The 22543-nt window shown below is 49.8% G+C and overlaps 1 protein-coding gene across 2 annotated transcripts in view; it reads left to right on the top strand.

The window, feature by feature from the left end:
* Positions 1-3166: 3166 nt before the first annotated feature.
* Positions 3167-22543, top strand: part of pskh1 (protein serine kinase H1) — a 77001-nt gene continuing 57624 nt past the window's right edge. For both annotated transcript variants that reach the window (XM_070897933.1, XM_070897934.1), the window contains exons 1-2: positions 3167-3321; positions 3680-4692. In XM_070897933.1, coding sequence (XP_070754034.1) covers positions 3751-4692 — 942 coding nt within the window. In that variant the 5' untranslated portion in view covers positions 3167-3321; positions 3680-3750. The remainder of the gene's footprint in view (positions 3322-3679; positions 4693-22543) is intronic.

Below are 22543 nucleotides of genomic sequence, written 5' to 3'. Positions count from 1 at the left end.
CCTTTTTTCCCTATCGCAAATATTTTTATAACCAATAAACAAACATTTTACACATGAAATGAAAAAAACACACTATTTAAAAAAAAGTGCTCAATGATTTTTCTCCATGGCTTGCAGCAATGTCCACGAGATTAATCTTTAATTTAACTGACAACTACATGTGCAGGAAGTGTGTCCAGCTGCAGCTCCTGACAGACCGCATTGCAGCACTGGAGCTGTGAATGGATTCACTCTGGAGCATCCATGATGCTGAGGATGTCATGAATAGCACGTTTAGTGAGTTGGTCACACCGCAGATAAAGGTTACTCAGGCAGATAGGGAATGGGTGACCATCAGGCAGAGCAGTGGAAGGAAGGTAGTGCAGGGGTCCCCTGCGGTCATCCCCCTCCAAAACACCTTGGGTGCTGTTGGGGGGGGATGACTCATCAGAGGAGGGCAGCAGCAGCCAAGTTCATGGCACCGTGGGTGCCTCTGCTGCACAGGAGAGCAGGAAAAAGAGTGGGAGAGCTATAGTGGTAGGGGACTCTATTGTAAGGGGAATAGATAGATGTTTCTATGGCCGCAATCGAGACTCCAGGATGGTATGTTGCCTCCCTGGTGCAAGGGTCAAGGATGTCTGGAGCAGCTGCAGGACATTTTGGAGGGGGAGGGTGAACAGGCAGTTGTCGTGGTGCATAAAGGTACCAACGATATCGGTAAAAAACGGGATGAGGTCCTACAAGCTGAATTTAGGGAGCTAGGAGTAAAATTAAAACGCAGGACCTCAAAGGTAGTAATATCAGGATTGCTACCAGTGCCACATGTAAGTCAGAGTAGAACTAGCAGGATAGCTAAGATGAATACGTGGCTTGAGGAGTCTTGCAGGAGGGAGGGATTCAAATTCCTGGGACATTGGAACCGGTTCTGGGGTAGGTGGGACCAGTACAAACCGGACGGTCTGCACCTGGGCAGGATCGGAACCAATATCCTAGGGGAGTGTTTGCTAGTACTGTTGGGGAGGGGTTAAACTAATATGGTAGGGGGATGGGAATCTATGCAGGGAGACAGAGGGAAGTAAAATGGGGGCAGAAGCAAAAGATAGAAAGAAAAAAAGTAAATGTGGAGGGCCGAGAAACCCAAGGCAAAAATCAAAAAGGGCCACATTACAGCAAAATTCTAAAGGGACAAAGTGTGTTAAAAAGACAAGCCTGAAGACTCTGTGCCTCAATGCGAGGAGTATTCGTAATAAAGTGGACGAATTAACTGCGCAGGCAGCTATTAATGAATATGATATAATTGGGATTACGGAGACATGGCTCCAGGGTGACCAAGGCTGAGAACTCAACATCCAGGGGTATTCAACATTCAGGAAGGATAGACAGAAAGAAAAAGGAGGTGGGGTAGCGTAGCTGGTTAAAGAGGAAATTAACGCAATAGTATGGAAGGACATTAGCTTGGATGATGTGGAATCTGTATGGGTAGAGCTGCAGAATACTAAAGGGCAGAAAACGCTAGTGGGAGTTGTGTACAGACCACCAAACAGCAGTAGTGAGGTTGGGGAGGGCATCAAACAAGAAATTAGGGATGCGTGCAATAAAGGTACAGTAGTTATCATTGGCGACTTTAATCTACATATAGATTGGGCTAACCAAACTGGTAGCAATACGGTCGAGGAGGATTTCCTGGAGTGTATTAGGGATGGTTTTCTAGACCAATATGTCGAGGAACCAACTAGAGAGCTGGCCATCCTAGACTGGGTGATGTGTATTGAGAAAGGACTAATTAGCAATATTGTTATGCGAAGCCCCTTGGGGAAGAGTGACCATAATATGGTAGAATTCTTTATTAAAATGGAGAGTGACACAGTTAATTCAGAGACTAGAGTCCTGAACTTAAGAAAAGATAACTTCGATGGTATGAGACGTGAATTGGCTAGAATAGACTGGCGAACGATACTTAAAGGGTTGACGGTGGATAGGCAATGGCAGATATTTAAAGATCACATGGATGAACTTCAACAATTGTACATCCTTGTCTGGAGTAAAAATAAAACGGGGAAGGTGGCTCGACCGTGGCTAACAAGAGAAATTAAGGATAGTGTTAAATCCAAGGAAGAGGCATATAAATTGGCCAGAAAAAGCAGCAAACCTGAGGACTGGGAGAAATTTAGAATTCAGCAGAGGAGGTCAAAGGGTTTAATTAGGAGGGGGAAAATAGAGTATGAGAGGAAGCTTACTGGGAACATAAAAACTGATTGCAAAAGCTTCTATAGATATGTGAAGAGAAAAAGATTAGTGAAGACAAATGTAGCTCCCTTGCAGTCAGAATCAGGTGAATTTATAATGGGGAACAAAGAAATGGCAGATCAATTGAACAAATACTTTGGTTCTGTCTTCACGAAGGAAGACACAAATAACCTTCGGAAATACTACGGGGCCGAGGGTCTAGCGAGAAGGAGGAACTGAAGGAAATCCTTATTAGTCAGGAAATTGTGTTAGGGAAATTTACGGGATTGAAGGCCGATAAATCCCCAGGGCCTGATTGTCCGCATCCCAGAGTACTTAAGGAAGTGGCCCTAGAATGAGTGGATTGGAGCTAGGGTAGGTACAGCAGGAGCGGTGAGGTCAGGGCGAAGGAGTGGCGAATGATCGCGGAGCGATGTGATTGGGGCCCAGGGGCAGCACGGGCCAGCCCACAGTGTGATATGTGCGCGCACTAGATCCGTGCAGCAGAGCTGGTCTCCAGTCATCTTGCCACTGGACCAAGACCTAGCTCTGTCAAGCTTGTGTGGTGGCTGGTGTGCAGCGGCCAGCATACGTTAAAAACATCCTCGCACAGACATCTTCCACCCTTCAGGATGTAGTTCGCGACCTGGAATATTAGGTCCTTCATTGAAACACCTGTGAACTCATCCCTTTTCGGCGTGGCAGCTAGTCATCCTCGATAGAAGGGATTGCCTATGATGATGATGATGGTTGTGAAAGGCGCCATATAAATGCAAGTCTTGGAGATTCCAGGACAATCCTGTAGGGTTGACAACCCACACGATTGATTGGCAAGGCTACCTGGACAGCCAGTCAGGAGGCCTGAAGCGCGCTCTCGCGCCTCCCCGCGGTTGCGCACGTCAGGTGGCGTGCCAGGAAGTGACGTAATTGCGTCCGGCGCGTGAGTTCAGGGAAAGTTCGCGATGGCGCTTGGGTTTTCTGTGTGTGGATCCTGAGGGTGATGAGCGTCGCCGCGGCCTGGCCTCCGAGTCCGGGATGCTGTGCCTAGCGCTGCCGGTGATCGGGAGAGGGGAAGCAGGCGGTCGCGGTGGGAAAAGGGCTTCTGAGCGGAGTCAGGTGAGTGCCGGGAGTGGGACGGCGGCTGGCCGGGGCCAGTGAAGTGGCGGGGCCGCCCAGGGGATGGGGATTGGACTGCGAAAGCTTTCGCCTTCGGTAGTGGGCTGGAGGGAGTGAGAATTCCATTAGCTGAGGAGGTCTCCCCCTGTCTTTTACACGCTGCACACGGAACAGATCTCTGTGAAACTTTTCATGTCATATTTTGTAAATGTCAATCGTTTTCTAAAATAAAGCATGTCATTGCTAAATTGCAGCTTTGTAGAAGAATGATCTTTTTGCCTTTTAGTCCTGGGGCAACGCGACTGCAAATATTGTATTTAAAGTGGTTTGAAATGTGTGTACTGTTTTCTCATTGCAGAGGAAGTGTCGAGGAGAGGGATGTTGCTGAAGGGACGAAATGCCTTTCTGGCTCAGTAACAACAAAAAGTGATGGGCTGCGGGACAAGCAAAGTGCTGCCCGAGCCACCTAAAGACTTCCATTTGGATCTGGTTAAAACTGTGGAGCCATACACTGGCCAAAATGGTGATAAGTACAAGCACTTTATTAAAGACAATGCCATCAAGAGTGGGGGCAAGACGGGCCCACCACCACCTCATCAGACTAATGCATACCAGCAAAGTGGACATTGGGACCAGCAGAGTGATCCAAGGAGGAATAAAGTGGCCAAATACCGTGCAAAGTTTGACCCCAGAGTGACTGCAAAATATGACATCAAGGCTCTGATTGGTAGAGGGAGTTTTAGTAGAGTGGTCAGAGTGGAGCACAAAAGTACCAAACAGCCTTATGCAATAAAACTGATTGAGACAAAGTACAAGGAAGGCAGGGAAGTGTGTGAGTCTGAGCTCAATGTCCTCAGGAGAGTGAGGCACACAAATGTCATACAGCTCATCGAAGTATTTGAGACACAAGAGAGAGTGTATATGGTGATGGAACTAGCAACTGGAGGTGAACTTTTTGATAGGATCATAGCCAAAGGCTCCTTTACGGAAAGAGATGCCACAAGAGTGCTGCAAATGGTTCTTGATGGAGTTAAATATTTGCATATCCTAGGCATCACGCATAGAGACCTGAAACCTGAAAACTTGCTGTATTATCACCCAGGTGCTGACTCCAAGATTATGATCACAGATTTTGGATTAGCAAGTACTCGAAAGAAAGGCGATGACTGTCTCATGAAGACTACCTGTGGCACTCCAGAGTATATTGCTCCAGAAATCCTTGTGAGAAAGCCTTACACAAATTCTGTTGACATGTGGGCGTTAGGTGTAGTTTCCTACATTTTGTTAAGTGGAACTATGCCATTTGAAGATGATAATCGCACTCGATTATATAGGCAAATATTGAAGGGCAAATACAGTTACTCAGGGGAGGTAAGTGATTTGCATTAAACTGCATTTGATAATTTTGGAAGTAAAAAAATCATAGGAAGTTGCATGCCTGATAAACATTGGCATCTCATTGAGTGATTTCAATATTGTAGTGAAGCCTTTGCCTGTTTTTGGGTGTTTTGTTTGATTTCCTGATGATCTCATGTTCCTTCCACGCCACAGCAAGCAGCACTAATGATCTAAAAATATTTTCTGTAGTGCCAATAAGATTGGTTTTCAGAGTGGCAATGTAACAGACAGGGTACACTGTAAGAAGCAGATATGTGACAGTGTTCCAAGAGCCAATAGTGAGATCGAGATAGTGGGGGAAGTTCGTCTCTGCACAAAGTTTCTACACCCCCTTTAGTGAGGAGACAAAAATAAGCTTTGGATGAAATAATTGTCATATTTAGAATGTGTATCACAATTCAGCTTCTTCTTTAGCTTTCAATTCTTTATTGATCTTTTTGTTAAGCTGGCAGACACCCTGTTTTAAGTGGTCAGTTTGGGTAGTAGTTTAATTGACCAATTGACCAATTAGTTCACTGCAATTTTGCTTTTTTCAAAAAAGTATTTTGTTAACTAGTTTAATTTTAATATTAAGGCCTAACTCCACTTAAAGGAGTACTGTTTGTAAAATGAAAAGAACCAGAAAGACTATATTTTTGTTGCACTGTCAATAGACACATTGGCCCTGATTTTGTGGTCAGCGGTGAAGGAACAGTGCTTACTGTTCACTTCGCTGACCGCTGCCCACAATGTTTTCGTGGGCTTTAGAGCGCAGGCTTGCTCTAATCCGGCGTCTCCACTGTGAGCAGTCCAAGAAACAGCGAGGCTCTTCAACCAATCAGATTGAAGAATCCTTACTGAGCCCCGCAGAGTCTAAACCAGGACGTGTAAAGCAGGAATTATAAATTCGATTTCATCATGTACATAAAGTGAAATAAAGATTTGCAAATACAGATAGGATTAACAGAGAGAGATAAAAGAGAGATAGAAAAAGTAAAGAAAAATGTTTGTTAAATCTCCAACACTAATTATCTTCTGAGGGAATGAGACTGCATACTTGCAAAATTACATTTCCAGGGCCAGAGAGGTTGTTTGGCTGTAATTATTATTATCTGTTTAAAAACTCACTTACTCCTGAATGCACCAGCCCTAACTTTTTCTGCAGTCTTTAGTGCAGAACTAGTGGGCAAGTACCCCATGTTTATGCCATTGCATTCATTTTGGCACCGAGTTTATCGATGAGGACTGCAACATTATACCCTGTGTTGGAATGGGGGTAGCTCTGATAGCAACTAACTGAGCATATACGGACGTCGGAAGTTGCTGTCTGATTTACTCTGTTATAGCAGTTAGCCTCATCATTATCCTTATCGCAAAATCCAGTCCATTGTGTTGTGGAAAATGTCTTTGTAAATGTTTTTTCATGAACATGGCGTGCCTTTAAAAGAATGGGACCATGGGGATTCATTTTGTATTTCAATATAGCATTGATAGAATAAGTTAAGAGTTTCATTAACAAGTTCTAACAAAATTGGTATGTTCAGTATTTGTTTTCATAACCATTTGAAGACTAAAGAACCATATCTCAAATATAAGTGAAACATTTTCCAGAGAAATGCATGCAAGGCTTAGAAAATCAAAATTTGCCAACCGTGTTGCCAGTAGGATTTTTGTAAAACTTGGCGGCCGACATTGAAATGTTCTATGTGGCTGTGCTGTAGGTTTCAGTAAAAACTGGTTGGTGATTTTGTATTATGATACTTCGACTCTGGAAATGTCTGCCAGTGCACTTCTTGAACATGTCCATTTAAATTTGGATTATTGGGTAACAGCATTTTGAGCGATATAACACCAGAGTGAAGTACTGGTTGTTACACATCTATCGCTGCTGGTGGTAGTGTGAGCAATTTGTGGTGATGAATTAAGAGAATTACACAAGTGGCTTATTGCCACACTTTTTAAAGTGAATTTTCTCTGGCATATTGGTACCAATACCTTAAAATGCATAGTGACAACACTGCAACTATCTGGCATGAAATTATTTTTCAATTTTGATGAGCTTGGAAGGTTTGTGTGTGTAAGCTACCTTATCCTCTTGATTCTTTGTATCCCACTGCATAGGTGCATGGTGACTGGTAGAATTTGTTAAAATCTGATTTTACAGATCCAATCAATTCCTGGATTTTGTTTCCAGTAATCAATTGGTTTAAAAAAAAAATCTTTATTTTTAAATCTTAAAAATGAGGCCCCAAGATGTGCATGCATCATATCCTTGTCATCACACACAAGTTGCATGCAGTATGTGCTGTGATGAGATCAGAGATGTGATACATTTGCAATTCTGGACCTGATTTTTGGCAACAAAAGAAACAAAGGCAGTGTAATTTGTATTTTTTTTTGAAGGGTAGCTGGATCATCTTTAGGTACTGCTGTGCAGTCTATATTGCTTGTATGGCAGCAAATGTCAGTCTTCTATTTCCAATTGGACATGGAACAAGGACAGGAATACATTGACACAATTACCGTACTGATAATTCCCAGAAGAATTACTGAGGTAATCCATGAAATACTCCCTCGGGTCACATACCAAGACATTATTTACTAAAAGCAAGATTGCAACTGTTTCCCTGTGCAGAATCTCCAATGATTTGATTATGACATCATCATAATGACATGTAAGTGTTTGGTACCACAGCATTAATCCTAAATTCTTCAATTTCACTTTTAATTCAAAAGATCTCGAGGGGTTAAGGGAGAGCCTGATGGTGAGCCTCATAACAGTCGTGCCAGTGAACTGTAAATGATTGTGGGCTGTCATTTAGTTTGACTGTGCCTTTTTAAAGTCCTTTTGCTTATTTTCTTGAGTTTAAGAAAATGTCTAATTTAAAAAAAAATACTGATTCTTCAAGCTTACCTGGGTTCTTTTTTTAACTAATTTTATACTAAAAATAAAACGTGTAAAAAACACTGATTTAAAATTGTCAGTAAAAATCTGACTTTAGTGATTCGGAGTGGCAGAAGGTGAGAAGTGGTGTCCCACAAGGATCCGTGCCTAGACCACTACTGTTCCCAATTTTTGTTAACAATTTAGACATTGGAATCAAAACACAATTTCAAAATTTGTGGGTGACACCAAATTGGGAGGGGGGTGGGGGGGATGGTAAATATTGAGGACTGCAATAAATTACAAGATGACATTAATAAACTTGCAGAATGGGTATATAATTGGCAAATGAAATTCAAAATAAATGTGAGGTATAACATTTTGGTAAGAAAAATCAGGTCACATTACTTGGAAAATAATCTAAATTGAGAAGAGAAGCAAAGGATCTGGCAGTACAAATATACAAATCACTAAAAGTAGCGATACAGGTTAACAAGACCATAAAAACGCAAACTAAGCACTAAGGGTTTATTTTGAGAAGAATAGAATTGAAAAGTAGAGAAGTTATTCTGAACTTGTATCAAACCTTGGTTAGGCCACACTTGAATTACTGGTTGTCATATTATAAAAAGGCGTGGCGGCCCCGACCTGTGAGAGACCATTACCGGCAGGTCGGGGCCATGGGCAACGTGGCGGTGTGCCACTGCAAGGTACAGTGCGAGCTGGTGCAGGAGGGCGACGGCAGCGAAGAGTGACGTCATCAAGGTCCAGGTCGGTGATTGGAGCGTGGGCAGATACAGCAGGAGCGGCGAGAGATTGCAGAGGGATGTGATCGGGGCCCAGGAGCGGCGTGAGTTTGGGGCCCAGAAGAGGCGAGGGCCCAGCGGCAGCACGGGTCAGCCTACACTGATATGTGTGCACACTAGGTGCGTACAGCAGAGCAGGTCTCCAGTCGTCTTGGTTTACCCTTGCCACTAGACCAAGACCTAGCTCTGTCAAGCCCGTGTGGTGGCTGATGTGCAACGGCCACCCACGTTTAAAAAATAAATCCACGCACAGGCATCTTCCACCCTTCAGGATGTAGTTCAGGACCTGGAATATTAGGTCCTTCATTCAAACACCTGCGAACTCATCCTTTTTTGGCGTTGAAGCAAGTCATCCTCGTTTCGAGGGACTGCCTATGATGATGATGATGATTATAAAAAGGACATAGAGGCATAGAAATGTAGAAAATACGTGCAGGAGTAGGTCATTTGGCCCTTCGAGCCTGCACCACCATTCGATAAGATCATGGCTGATCATTCCCTCAGTACCCCTTTCCTGCTTTCTCTCCATACCCCTTGATCCCTTTAGCCGCAAGGGCCATATCTAACTCCCTCTTGAATATATCCAATGAAGTGGCATCAACAACACTCTGCGGCAGGGAATTCCACAGGTTAACAACTCTGAGTGAAGAAGTTTCTCCTCATCTCAGTCCTAAAAGGCCTACCCCTTATCCTAAGACTGTGTCCCCTGGTTCTGGACTCCCCCAACATCGGGAACAATCTACCCACATCTAACCTGTCCAGTCCCGTCAGAATTTTGTATGTTTCTATGACATCCCCTCGCATCCTTCTAAACTCCAATGTATAAAGGCCCAGTTGATCCAGTCTCTCCTCATATCAGTCCGGCCATCCCGGGAATCAGTATGGTGAACCTTTGCTGCACTCCCTCAATAGCAAGAACGTCCTTCCTCAGATTAGGAGACCAAAATTGAACACAATGTTCCAGGTGAGGCCTCAGCAAGGCCCTGTACAACTGCAGTAAGACCTCCCTGCTCCTATACTCAAATCCCCTACCTATGAAGGCCAACATACCATTTGCCTTCTTTACTGCCTGCTGCACCTGTATGCCAACTTTCAATGACTGATGAACCATGACACCCAGGTCTCGTTGCACCTCCCCTTTTCCTAATCTGCCACCATTCAGATAATAATCTGCCATGCATTTGCCCACTCACCTAACCTGTCTAAGTCACCCTGCAGCCTCTTAGCGTCCCCCTCACAGCACACACCGCCATCCAGTTTAGTGTCATCTGCAAACTTGGAGATATTACACTCAATTCCTTTATCCAAATCATTGATGTATATTGTAAAGAGCTGGGGTCCCAGCACTGAGCCCTGCGGCACTCCACTAGTCACTGTCTGCCATTCTGAAAAGGATCTGTTTATCCCGACTCTCTGCCAACCAGGTCTCTATCCACGTCAGTATATTACCCCAATACCATATGCTTTGATTTTGCACACCAATCTCTTGTGTGGGACCTTGTCAAAAGCCTTTTGAAAGTCCAAATGCACCACATCCACTGGTTCTCCCTTGTCCACACTACTAGTTACATCCTCAAAAAAAATTCCAGAAGATTTGTCAAGCATGATTTAAGAACATAAGAATTAGGAACAGGAGTAGGCCATCTAGCCCCTTGAGCCTGCTCCGCCATTTAATAAGATCATGGCTGATCTGGTCGTGGACTCAGCTCCACTTACCCGCCCTCTCCCCGTAACCCTTAATTCCCTTATTGCTTAAAAATCTATCTATCTTTGACTTGAAAACATTCAATGAGCCAGCCTCAACTGCTTCCTTGGGCAGAGAATTCCACAGATTCACAACCCTCTGGGAGAAGAAATTCCTTCTCAACTCAGTTTTAAATTGGCTCCTCCGTATTTTGAGGCTGTGCCCCTTAGTTCTAGTTTCCCCCACCAATGGAAATTACCTTTCTGCCTCTATCTTGTCTATCCCTTTCATGATTTTAAATGTTTCTATAAGATCACTCCTCATCCTTCTGAACTCCAAGGAGTAAAGACCCAGTCTACTCAATCTATCATCATAAGGTAATCAGCCTAGTGAATCGTCTCTGTACCCCTTCCAAAGCAAGTATATCCTTCCTTAAGTAAGGTGACCAAAACTGCACGCAGTACTCCAGGTGCGGCCTTACCAATACCTTATACAGTTGCAGCAACACCTCCCTGCTTTTGTACTCCATCCCTCTCGCAATGAAGGCCAACATTCCATACGCCTTCCTGATTACCTGCTTCACCTGCAAACTATCCTTCTGTCATTCATGCACAAGGACCAATTGTGGAGCAGTGGAGGCATGTCCTGCTCAGTTGGAGCTGTGAGCAGTGAGAGAAGGAGCTATCAACTTGAGCTCCTGCCTGGAGAGCCCTGAGACCAGCCCAGGAATAGAAGGAAGGAAGGGGCTTCACCACCAACTTTTACCCAGAGGGAGAGGAGGAGAAAAGAAAACATTTCAACTTTTTTACCATTCTGCAAGGAGTTGGAGAGAGGGGGAAAAACCAACAACATCCAGTGTGGAAGGAGGGAGACCTACACTTTCTACAGGTGGGTGTGGGTGCATTTCCCAAACAGACTTTGTTGTATCGGTGGGGGGAGGAAAGAAGACCACTGAGGGCCGGAACATCGCGGGGTGTGTGTGGGGGCCGTGCTACAACTAGGCCCCACACAAAACTGAACCCCCCCCCCCCCCCCCCCCACCAATTGCCTAGCCTGGGATAGCTGGAGCTACCAGGCTGAAGATTGTTTAAATCACCAATTAACATCGTTAGGAGTGTGTTCCTGGTGGCTCTAGCTACCCCAGGTGAAGACATCTTCTCCCCCCACCTGAAGACCAACCCAAAGACTGTGCTTGTGTGTTTTTGCCATCTGGGGAGTGCACCCACCCACAGCTGCGAGGGGAGACCTGCCCTCGCAGTCCCCCCCCCTTCCCACCCCCCTCTCTCTTTCTCCGTTACTCTCTGTTTCTCCCCTCTCTCTCTGAGAGCTCTTTCTTCCTAATTTAAAAAAAAAAACAATTAAGACAACTGAGCAGAGGGAGCAAGGCCCCTCCCCAATTACCAACTAGGGGAGAGGTGCCTCATTAAGAGCTCCTCTGCTCAGTCAAACCAAACGAGGCCAATCAAGACCATTAAGGCCTGTGACTTTGGGGTGGGTGTAGCCCTTAAAGGGACCCCGTTAAAGCGACCCCATCCACGCCGGTGGCAGGGCCAGCGAAGACGTATGCGCAGGTGGCAACCGCTTCCACGGCACCTCCTGCGCCACCCGCTGTCCTGCCACCTTTCAGACTTATAACCAGGAAACACGGGGTCAAGAGCTACACTCACCCCACAATGAGCATTGAGGAGTGCGTGCGGGCGATGGCTGGGGTAGTCGGCCCCTCGGTCATTGTCGCGGCCTCCAAGATGTCTGGGAAGGCTGTTTTCTTCCTGGGGTCGGAGCGGGCGGTGTCCCTGGCCCTTGAAAAGGGGCTCACGGTGGGCGGGACGTTCCTGCCGGTGGACCCTCTCGAGGCCACCGCGCAGAGGGTCATCATATCGAACGTCCCGCCCTTTGTTCCCGCTGGGCTCCTCCTCCCTCACCTACAACAACTGGGGGAGGTAAGGTCGGGGATCAACCCCATACCGCTCGGCCTCAGGGAGAGCAGCCTGCGCCACGTGTTCTCCTTCCGCCGCCAGCTCTTTGTCCGGCTGGCGCGGGAGGAGACGACGGAGGGGTCTTTTAATGTGGTGCACGAGGGGACTGCCTACCGCGTCTTCTGGACGTCGGACGGCGTGCGGTGCCATGCCTGCAGAGAGGTGGGGCACATTCGCAAGAACTGCCCCGCCTCCAAGGCCGCCAAACCACCAAAGGCGGCCAAGGCTGGCGCCGCCGCCACCCCTCCCCCTAGTTGCGTCCGCGTGCCGGGAGCCATAGGTGCGCGGGCATCGTCGGAGGCCTTTGTTTTCGGGGCCTCCGGCGGGGGGGAGGGAGAGCGTCCGTACGGAAGGAAGGCGCGGAAGAAGACGAGACATCTAGAGGCGGGTCCCCTCAGTGCGCCGGAAAGTTTGACCACCGCGCTCAGCCCAACCCAGTCACCGGCGAGCGCGTGGTGCCCCGAGCCCTTGAATAACACCACAGAGGGGCCCGGGCGCGGGAAAGGAAAGGAAAAGGGGGGGGCGGAGCGGGAGGCCTCGGCAGACATGGGGGTCTCCCTGCCTCCGCGCGCCCCCAGGAACAAAAGGAGGCGCGGCTCTGATGAGGCGGAGGGGGAACAACATCCCTCCGCGGAGGAGTCGGTGCCCGCCGCGTGTCCCGCGTCCCCCACCAGCGCTCCCAAATTGCGCTGCAGGCGCGAAGAGTCTGTCCCCGGGGAGGGTGAGGCAGTCGAGGCTGCCCAGCCGCTGCCTCCTGGGGATGGAGTGGAAGATCTGCCTGTCGTGGGGGGCGTGGGGCCAGCGGAAGAATGCATTGCCGCCGGGCCGGGCGTCCCGGGGACTGAGGCGGGCGGGGCCGAAAAGGCCGAACCTGAGCCCGCCCAGCCAATACCCAACTTCCCCCGGGAGTCGCTCGACCCGGCAGAAACACAATTTACTGATTTTAATGAAACTGTAGATGCTGGGCCGGGGGGTGGCAGCGGGGAGGGGGAGGAACACCCACCCTCGCCCCTTACTTTGGAGCTGGTGCACTTGGGGAGCCTGGGGATTTCCTATGGCCGGGTCTCTCCTTGTTCCCCAGTTCCTGGGGCGGAGGGGGAACCCCTTCCGCTGTCATTTCCTGACCCAGCACCATTTTTAAAAGAGCCCAGTGGGGACTCCTCTGCCGACGATCCTGGGGGTGGGATCGGGGCAGAGCCAGGGCCGGTTGGAGCGGCCGGTTCATTTGCCGTACCTTGTGCGGTCGATGGGCCGGCTGCTGGCGGCCACCTCCCGGAGGAGGACGGGGACTCTGTGGGGGACGCGGGTAAAGACCTAGAGACCACCGCCAACGAGGCGGTGGATCTGCTCGCGGCCGCCGCCGAGACCATCCTCATTCCTGCACAGGAACTCCGGGACTTTTTGGCCCAGAGCCGGGGTCGCTGCAACCAAGCCCGACTGGCCCTGGAAAAATGGTCCGAGCCAGAGCTGATCAAGGGGTCCGTCCGCGCCGCCGTCAAAACCTTGGCCGCGGGCGGGCCTTTGACAAAGGCGCAACACCTTGAGCTGCACGAGCTCGAGGGACTCCTCGCTGGGCTGCGGAGGGAGCGGAGTTCAACAAAAGACTCCGCTCCCTCCCCCACAATAGGTTAAGGTAGAGGTTGCACTATGCTTTTGCCATGAAGATAACCATAGCCAGCCTCAACATCAACGGCGGCAGAGGGGATCGCCGTAGATTTGACAATTTTTCGCTCCTGCGGGAGGGGAAATATGCGGTGTGCTTCCTGCAAGAAACCCACACCGTTCCGGGAGACGAAGCCACGTGGCTCCTGGAATGGCAAGGAGAGGTCCGCATGAGCCACCTCACCGCCATTTCTAGTGGGGTGGCCATCTTGCTGGGCCCGCATTTTCAGCCGGAGATCTTGGGGGTCGAGGAGCCCGTGCCAGGCCGCTTGCTGCACGTAACGGTTCGCCTGGGGGACGTGCCGCTCCATCTCGTGAACGTGTACGCCCCTCAGCCCGGCCCGCAGCAAACGCGCTTCTTTGAAGAGGTGTCCGCTCTTCTTGGCTCCGTCGACGTCGGCGACTGCATTGTCCTCGGGGGGGATTTTAACTGCACCCTCGAGGCGAGGGACCGCTCCGGTGCCCCGCAGTGCATGACGGCGATGGAGAAGTTGAGGGACCTGGTCGGGTCCTTCGACTTGGTGGACGTCTGGCGAAATCTCCACCCCGACTCCAGCGCCTTTACTTGGGTGAGGCCTGGAGTAGGATGGTCTAGAGTCGACCGCCTTTACGTGTCTCGAGCGTACGTTTCCTGCGTCCCGGCGGCCTCCATGCGGCCGGTGCCGTGTTCGGACCACCACCTGGTGTGGGCGGAGCTCGCTTCGCTCCGCGCGAGGACGGGGTCCGCGTACTGGCACTTTAACAACCGGCTGCTGGAGGACGTGCAGTTCCAGGACTCGTTCCGTCGATTCTGGTCCGACTGGAGAAGGAAGCAGGGGGGCTTCCCCTCCTTGAGGCTATGGTGGGACGTGGGCAAGGCTCACGTCCGCGTCTTCTGTCAAGAGTACGCGAGGGGGTCGACCAAGAGGCGGGCGGCTAGAGTCGGGCGCCTAGAAAAAGAGGTGCTCGACCTGGAAGCCCGTCTCGGTCAAGTCGTCCAGGACCCGGCCCTGCGGACGGTGTACGAAGCGAAGAAGGCCGCGCTGAAGGACCTGCAGCTCGTCGGGTCCCGAGGCGCGTTCGTGAGGTCGCGGATCCGGTTCCTGCGAGATCTGGACCGCGGCTCCCCCTTCTACTCGCTGGAAAAAAGGCAGAGTGTCCGTAAGCAGCTCTTGACGCTGCTGGCCGACGACGGCTCTCTCGTCTCGGATCCGGAGGGCGTCAACAACAGGGTCCGTGAATATTACGGGGCTCTGTTCTCTCCGGATCCGTCCAGCGAGGAAGCGCGTAGAGTTTTGTGGGAGGACCTGCCGAAGGTCAGCCCGGAGGGCGCCGAAAATCTGGAAGCTCCGCTAAGCCTGGCGGAGCTGACCGGTGCCCTCGCCCGGCTCTCGAGGGGAAAATCCCCGGGGATGGACGGGCTGACCGTGGAGTTCCACAGGGCGTTCTGGGACGTCCTGGGGGGCGACTACGCGCGGGTCCTGGGGGAAAGTCTGGCGACCGGGGAGATGCCCCTCTCTTGGCGCAGGGCAGTCATCGTCCTGCTGCCTAAGAAGGGCGATCTCCGCCTCCTTAAGAACTGGCGCCCGGTCTCCCTCCTCAGCACGGACTACAAAATCTTCGCCAGGACGATGTCTGCTCGCCTTGGTGCCGTGCTGGACCACATGATCCACCCCGACCAGTCCTACACGGTCCCGGGCCGGACAATCCACGATAACATCCATCTGGTCCGGGACCTCATCCATTGTTCCCAGGAGGCTGGTCTGTCGGTCGCCTTCCTATCCCTCGACCAAGAGAAGGCGTTCGACAGGGTGGATCACGACTATCTGCTCGGAACTCTGCGCGCTTTCGGGTTCGGGACGCATTTCGTCGCCCGGATCCGACTTTTGTACGCCGCCGCGGAGTGTCTGATTAAGGTTAACGGGTCCTTGACGGCGCCCCTTCGCTTTAGGAGAGGGGTGCGCCAGGGATGCCCCATGTCCGGCCAGTTATATGCTGTTTGCGTGGAGCCTTTCCTGCGCCTCTTGCGGACGAGGTTGACGGGACTGGCTCTGCAAGGGCCGGGCGTGGAGGTCGTCCTCTCGGCTTACGCCGATGACGTGCTCCTCGCGGTAGAGGATCCCGCTGACCTGCGGAGGATGCGTGAGTGCCAGGAGATTTACTCGGCCGCGTCCTCCACCAGGATCAACTGGGAGAAATGTTCCAGACTCCTGGTGGGTCAGTGGCGGGTGGACTCCCTGCCGGAGGAGCTCAGGCCTTTTGCCTGGAGCACGACCCATCTCCTCTATCTGGGAGTCTACCTTAGCCCCGACGAGGGAGCCTGGCCGGCGAACTGGCAGGAGCTGGAGGCCAAGGTCGCCGCTCGCCTAGGGCGCTGGACAGGACTGCTCCGAGTGCTGTCCTACAGGGGTCGAGCGCTAGTCATAAACCAGCTGGTGGCCGCAATGTTGTGGTACCGGCTGGTCACTTTGACCCCTCCCCCTGCGTTTGTCGCCAAGATACAGAAGAAGCTGGTGGACTTCTTCTGGAACAACAGGAAGCACTGGGTCTCTGCCGCGGTCCTGAGTCTCCCGCTTGAGGAGGGCGGTCAGTCGTTGGTGTGCGTCAGCGCCCAGCTCGCGAATTTCCGTCTTCAGACCCTGCAGAGATACCTTTACGTCGAGCCCCCTCCTAGGTGGTGTGCTCTGGCGAGGTATTTCTTCCGCCAGCAGCTCGACCTCAATTATGACACGCAGCTCCTGTTTGTGAACTTGGGGGGTGCCAGGACCGCCCTCCGGGAGCTGCCTGTCTTTTACAGGGAACTCATCAGGGTCTGGAACAAAGTCTCCACCAAGCGCAGCTCTCCGCCGGCTGGAGTGGCGGCCGTCCTGCAGGAACCGCTGCTCGGGAATCCGTACCTCCACGGCCGAGGTTTTATGTGGCGGTCGGAAGAGAGGGCTGTGGCTGGTGAGGTGACCAGGGTCAGGGACCTGCTCGATGGCGGAGGAGTGGGCTGGATGGCGCCAGACACGCTGGCGCGGCGCCTAAACTCTGCCAACGTCCGCCACGCGGCCGATGCCATCGAGTCGCTAAAAACAGCTCTGGGCCCTGACTCCGTTAGGTGCATCGAGGAGGCTCAAGCACGTGGGGAGATCCCGTCCGAACTGACCCCCGTCCGGACGGAATTCCTCATCGGCGCCAAACCCCGGAACCTCCCTCGGGGGCCGGCGCCTCACAACTTGAGCCGCCTCGGGGAAATCCCCTCCGTGCCTTTCAGTTCCGCGCGGAGGGGTTTCCTGTACGGGCTGCTCCTGCACACCCTCAACTTTGCCATCCTCGCCGGCCGTCCGGACGCGCCATGGCGTACCATCTTGCCGTCCGGAGGAGGCGGGGGTCCCCGATGGAGGGCACTCTACGCAGGGGTCCTCCCACTATTCATCGGGGACTTGGCCTGGAGAGTGGTGCACGGAGCAGTGCCGTGCAATAAATTTTTAAGCCGGTTCACGGACTCCCAGGCCACCTGCAATTTCTGCGGTCTGGAGGAGTCAGTGTTCCATGTTTTTATTGAGTGCACGAGGTTGCAGCCCCTGTTCCATTATTTGAAGGGGCTGCTCCTGAAATTCTGGCTGCACTTCAGTCCCACACTCCTGATCTTTGGGCACCCTGTGCGGAGGGGAGCGGGTAGGTCCGAAGGCCTCCTCGTAGGACTGCTCCTGGGCACGGCCAAGGGTGCCATCAGCCGGTCCAGGCAGCGGGCGGTCGAGGGGGTCGTTCAACCTGACTGCCTGCCTCTCTTCCGCTCTTACATCCGGTCCAGGGTGTCCTTGGAGATGGAGCACGCGGTGTCCACCGGTACGCTCGCGGCCTTCCGCGAGAGGTGGGCACCGGAGGGACTGGAGTGCATCATCACGCCCGGCAACCAAATTTTAATTTGATTTTACGTTTTAAAGTTTAATTTGTTTTAATTGCCGGTGTTTTTAGTGTCCCCTTCTCTTTTATAGGGGGCACTGGGGAAAAATTGTGATTTTAGTGCCCAAAAAAAACCCAAAAAAAGGAAAAAAAGGGCCTTGTAAATGTCTGGTGTGTCATCCAGGGTGGGTGGCACGGTTTAATGTTTTATGTTTTACAGATAAACTCTAAAAGAGTTTCATGCACAAGGACAAGGGTGCCATCAGCCGGTCCAGGCAGCGGGCGGTCGAGGGGGTCGTTCAACCTGACTGCCTGCCTCTCTTTCGCACTTACATTCGGTCCAGGGTGTCCTTGGAGATGGAGCACGCGGTGTCCACCGGTACGCTCGCGACCTTCCGCGAGAGGTGGGCACCGGAGGGACTGGAGTGCATCATCATGCCCGGCAACCAAATTTTAATTTGATTTTACGTTTTAAAGTTTAATTTGTTTTAATTGCCGGTGCTTTTAGTGTCCCCCTTCCCTTTTATAGGGGGCACTGGGGAAAAATTGTGATTTTAGTGCCCAAAAAAAACCCAAAAAAAGGAAAAAAAGGGCCTTGTAAATGTCTGGTGTGTCATCCAGGGTGGGTGGCACGGTTTAATGTTTTATGTTTTACAGATAAACTCTAAAAGAGTTTCATGCACAAGGACAAGGGTGCCATCAGCCGGTCCAGGCAGCGGGCGGTCGAGGGGGTCGTTCAACCTGACTGCCTGCCTCTCTTTCGCACTTACATTCGGTCCAGGGTGTCCTTGGAGATGGAGCACGCGGTGTCCACCGGTACGCTCGCGACCTTCCGCGAGAGGTGGGCACCGGAGGGACTGGAGTGCATCATCATGCCCGGCAACCAAATTTTAATTTGATTTTACGTTTTAAAGTTTAATTTGTTTTAATTGCCGGTGCTTTTAGTGTCCCCCTTCCCTTTTATAGGGGGCACTGGGGGAAAAATGTGATTTTAGTGCCCCCAAAAAAAAAACAAAAAAAGAAAAACACCAAAAAAAAACAAAAAAAAAAGAAAAAAAGGCCTTGTAAATGTCTGCTGTGTCATCCAGGGCGGGTGGCACGGTTTAATGTTTATGTTTTTTTTCAGGTAAACTCCAAAAGAGTTTCATGCACAAGGACCCCCAGGTCCCTCTGCATCACAGCATGTTGTAATTTCTCCCCATTCAAATAATATTCCCTTTTACTGTTTTTTTTTCCTAAGGTGGATGACCTCACACTTTCCGACATTCTATTCCATCTGCCAAACCTTAGCCCATTCGCTTAACCTATCGAAATCTCCTTGCAGCCTCTCTGAGTCCTCTACACAACCCGCTTTCCCACTAATCTTAGTGTCATCTGCAAATTTTGTTGCACTACACTCTGTCCCCTCTTCTAGGTCATCTATGTATATTGTAAACAGTTGTGGTCCCAGTACTGATCCCTGTGGTACACCACTAACCACTGATTTCCAACCGGAAAAGGACCCATTTATCCCGACTCTCTGCTTTCTGTTCGCCAGCCAATTCTCTATCCATGCTAATACATTTCCTCTGACTCCGCGTACCTTTATCTTCTGCAGTAACCTTTTGTGTGGCACCTTATCGAATGCCTTTTGGAAATCTAAATACACCACATCCATCGGTACACCTCTATCCACCATGCTCGTTATATCCTCAAAGAATTCCAGTAAGTTAGTTAAACATGATATCCCTTTCATGAATACATGCTGCGTCTGCTTGATTGCACTATTCCTATCCAGATGTCCCGCTATTTCTTCCTTAATGATAGTTTGAAGCATTTTCCCCACTACAGATGTTAAACTAACCGGCCTATAGTTACCTGCCTTTTGCATGCCCCCTTTTTTAAACAGAGGCGTTACATTAGCTGCTCTCCAATCCGCTGGTACCTCCCCAGAGTCCAGAGAATTTTGGTAGATTATAACAAATGCATCTGCTATAACTTCCACCATCTCTTTTAATACCCTGGGATGCATTTCATCAGGACCAGAGGACTTGTCTACCTTCAGTCCCATTAGTCTGTCCAGCACTACCTCCCTAGTGATAGTGATCATCTCAAGGTCCTCCCTTCCCACATTCCTATGACCAGCAATTTCCCCATCATAAATCCATGCTGACTTGGACCGATCCTGTCACTGCTTTCCAAATACGCTGCTATTTCATCCTTAATAATTGATTCCAACATTTTCCCCACCACTGATGTCAGGCTAACTGGTCTATAATTACCCGCTTTCTCTCTCCCTCCCTTTTTAAAAAGTGGTGTTACATTAGCTACCCTCCAGTCCATAGGAACTGATCCAGAGTCGATAGACTTTTGGAAAATGATCACCAATGCATCCACTATTTCTAGGGCCACTATCAGGCCCCGGGAATTTATCGGCCTTCAATCCCATCAATTTCCTAACACATTCCCGCCTAATAAGGATATCCTTCCGTTCCTCCTTCTCACTAGACCCTCGGTCTCCTCGTACTTTCGGAAGGTTATTTGTGTCTTCCTTCGTGAAGACAGAACCAAAGTATTGGTTCAATTGGTCTGCCATTTCTTTGTTCCCCATTATAAATTCACCTGAATCTGATTGCAAGGGACCTACGTTTGTCTACACTAATCTTTTTCTCTTCACATATCTATAGAAGCTTTTGCAGTCAGTTTTTAGTTCCCGGCAAGCTTCTTCTCGTACTCTATTTTCCCCCTGCTGAATTCTAAATTTCTCCCAGGCTCAGGTTTGCTGCTTTTTCTGGCCAATTTATATGCCTCTTCCTTGGATTTAACAGTATCCTTAATTTCCCTTGTTAGCCACGGTTGAGCCACCTTCCCCGTTTTATTTTTACTCCAGACAGGGATGTACAATTGCTGAAGTTCATCCATGTGATCTTTAAATGTTTTCCATTGCCTATCCACCGTCAACCCTTTAAGTATCATTTGCCAGTCTACTCTAGCCAATTCAAGCCTCAAACCATCGAAGTACCTTTCCTTAAGTTCAGGACCCTAGTTTCTGAATTAACTGTGTCACTCTCCATCCTAATAAAGAATTTTACCATGTTATGGTCACTCTTCCCCAAGGGGTCTCGCACAACAAGATTGCTAATTAGTCCTTTCTCATTACACATCACCCAGTCTAGGATGGCCAGCTCCCTGGTTGGTTCCTCGACATATTGGTCAAGAAAACCATCCCTAATACACTCCAGGAAATCCTCCACCACCGCATTGCTACCAGTTTGGTTAGCCCAATCAATATGTAGATTAAAGTCACCTATGATAACTGCTGTACCTTTATTGCATGCATCCCTTATTTCTTGTTTGATGCTGTCCCCAACCTTACTACTACTGTTTGGTGGTCTGTACACAACTCCCACTAGCGTTTTCTGTCCCTTGGTATTCCACAGCTCTGCCCATACCGATTCCACATCATCCAAGCTAATGTCCTTTCTTACTATTGCATTAATTTCCTCTTTAACCAGCAATGCCACCCAGCCGCCTTTTCCTTTCTGTCTATTCTTCCTAAATGTTGAATACCACTGGATGTTGAGTTCCCAGCCTTGGGCACCCTGGAGCCATGTCTCCGTGATGCCAATTACATCATACCCATTAACTGCTTTCTGCGCAGTTAATTTGTCCACCTTATTCCGAATATTTCTCGCATTGAGGCACAGAGCCTTCAGGCTTGTCTTTCTAACACACTTTGCCCCTTTAGAATTTTGCTGTATTGTGGCCCTTTTTGCTTTTTGCCTTAGGTTTCTCTGCCCTCCACTTTTACTTTTCCTCTTTCTATCTTTTGCTTCTGCCCCCATTCTACTTCCCTCTGTCTCCCTGCATAGATTCCCATCCCCCTGCCGTATTAGTTTAACTCCTCCCCAACAGCACTAGCAAACACTCCCCTCGGACATTGGTTCCGGTCCTGTCCAGGTGCAGACCGTCCGGTTTGTACTGGTCCCACCTCCCCCAGAACCGGTTCCAATGTCCCAGGAATTTGAATCCCTCCCTGCTGCACCACTCCTCAAGCCACGTATTCATCTGCGATTCCTACTCTGACTAGCACATGGCACTGGTAGCAATCCTGAGATTACTACTTTTGAGGTCCTACTTTTTAATTTAGCTCCTAGCTCCCTAAATTCGCCTTGTAGGACCTCATCCCTTTTTTTTTAACCTATATTGTTGGTACCTATATGCACCACGACAACTGGCTGTTCACCCTTCCTTTTCAGAATGTCCTGCACCTGCTCCGAGACATCCTTGATCCTTGCACCAGGGAGGCAACATACCATCCTGGAGTCTCGGTTGCGGCCGCAGAAACGTCTGTCTATTCCACTTACAATTGAATCCCCGATCACTCCAGCTCTCCCACTCTATTTCCTGCCCTCCCCTGATGAGTCATCCCCCTCAACAGTACCCAAAGCGGTGTATCTGTTTTGCAGGGGGCTGACCGCAGGGGACCCCTGCACTACCTTCCTTCCACTGCTTTTCCTGTAGAGAATGCAAAAAAGATTTACAAGGGTGAACAGGCTTGGGTCTCTTTTCTCTTGAAAAGAGAAGGCTGAGGGCTGACCTAAAAGAGGTCTTTAAAATTATGAGCCTTTGATAGAGTAGACACAGAAAGACTGTTTCCACGTGGGGAAGAGCAAACCTAGATGCCATCAATATGATAGTCATCAAGAAACCAAATAAGAAATGCAGAAGAAACTTCTTTACCCAGAGTGTTGAGAATGTGGGACTCGCTACCACAGGGAGTAATTGAAACAAATAGTATAGATGCATTTAAGGGGAGGCTAGATAAACATATGACGCAGAGGGAACTGAGAGTTATGCTGATAGAGATAGATGTGGAAGGATGGGAGAAGGCTCGAGTGGACTAGTTGGGTTGAATAGCCTGTTTCCATGTTGTATATTCTATGTGACATGTTGAAACTGTTAACTGTCACTTTGGCCAGCTCAC

The sequence above is a fragment of the Pristiophorus japonicus genome, chromosome 13 (genome assembly GCF_044704955.1).
Source record: "Pristiophorus japonicus isolate sPriJap1 chromosome 13, sPriJap1.hap1, whole genome shotgun sequence".
NCBI classification, from domain to species: Eukaryota; Metazoa; Chordata; class Chondrichthyes; family Pristiophoridae; genus Pristiophorus; species Pristiophorus japonicus.
The sequence above is the reverse complement of the archived record's forward strand: the minus strand, read 5'-3'. Positions and strand labels throughout refer to the sequence as shown.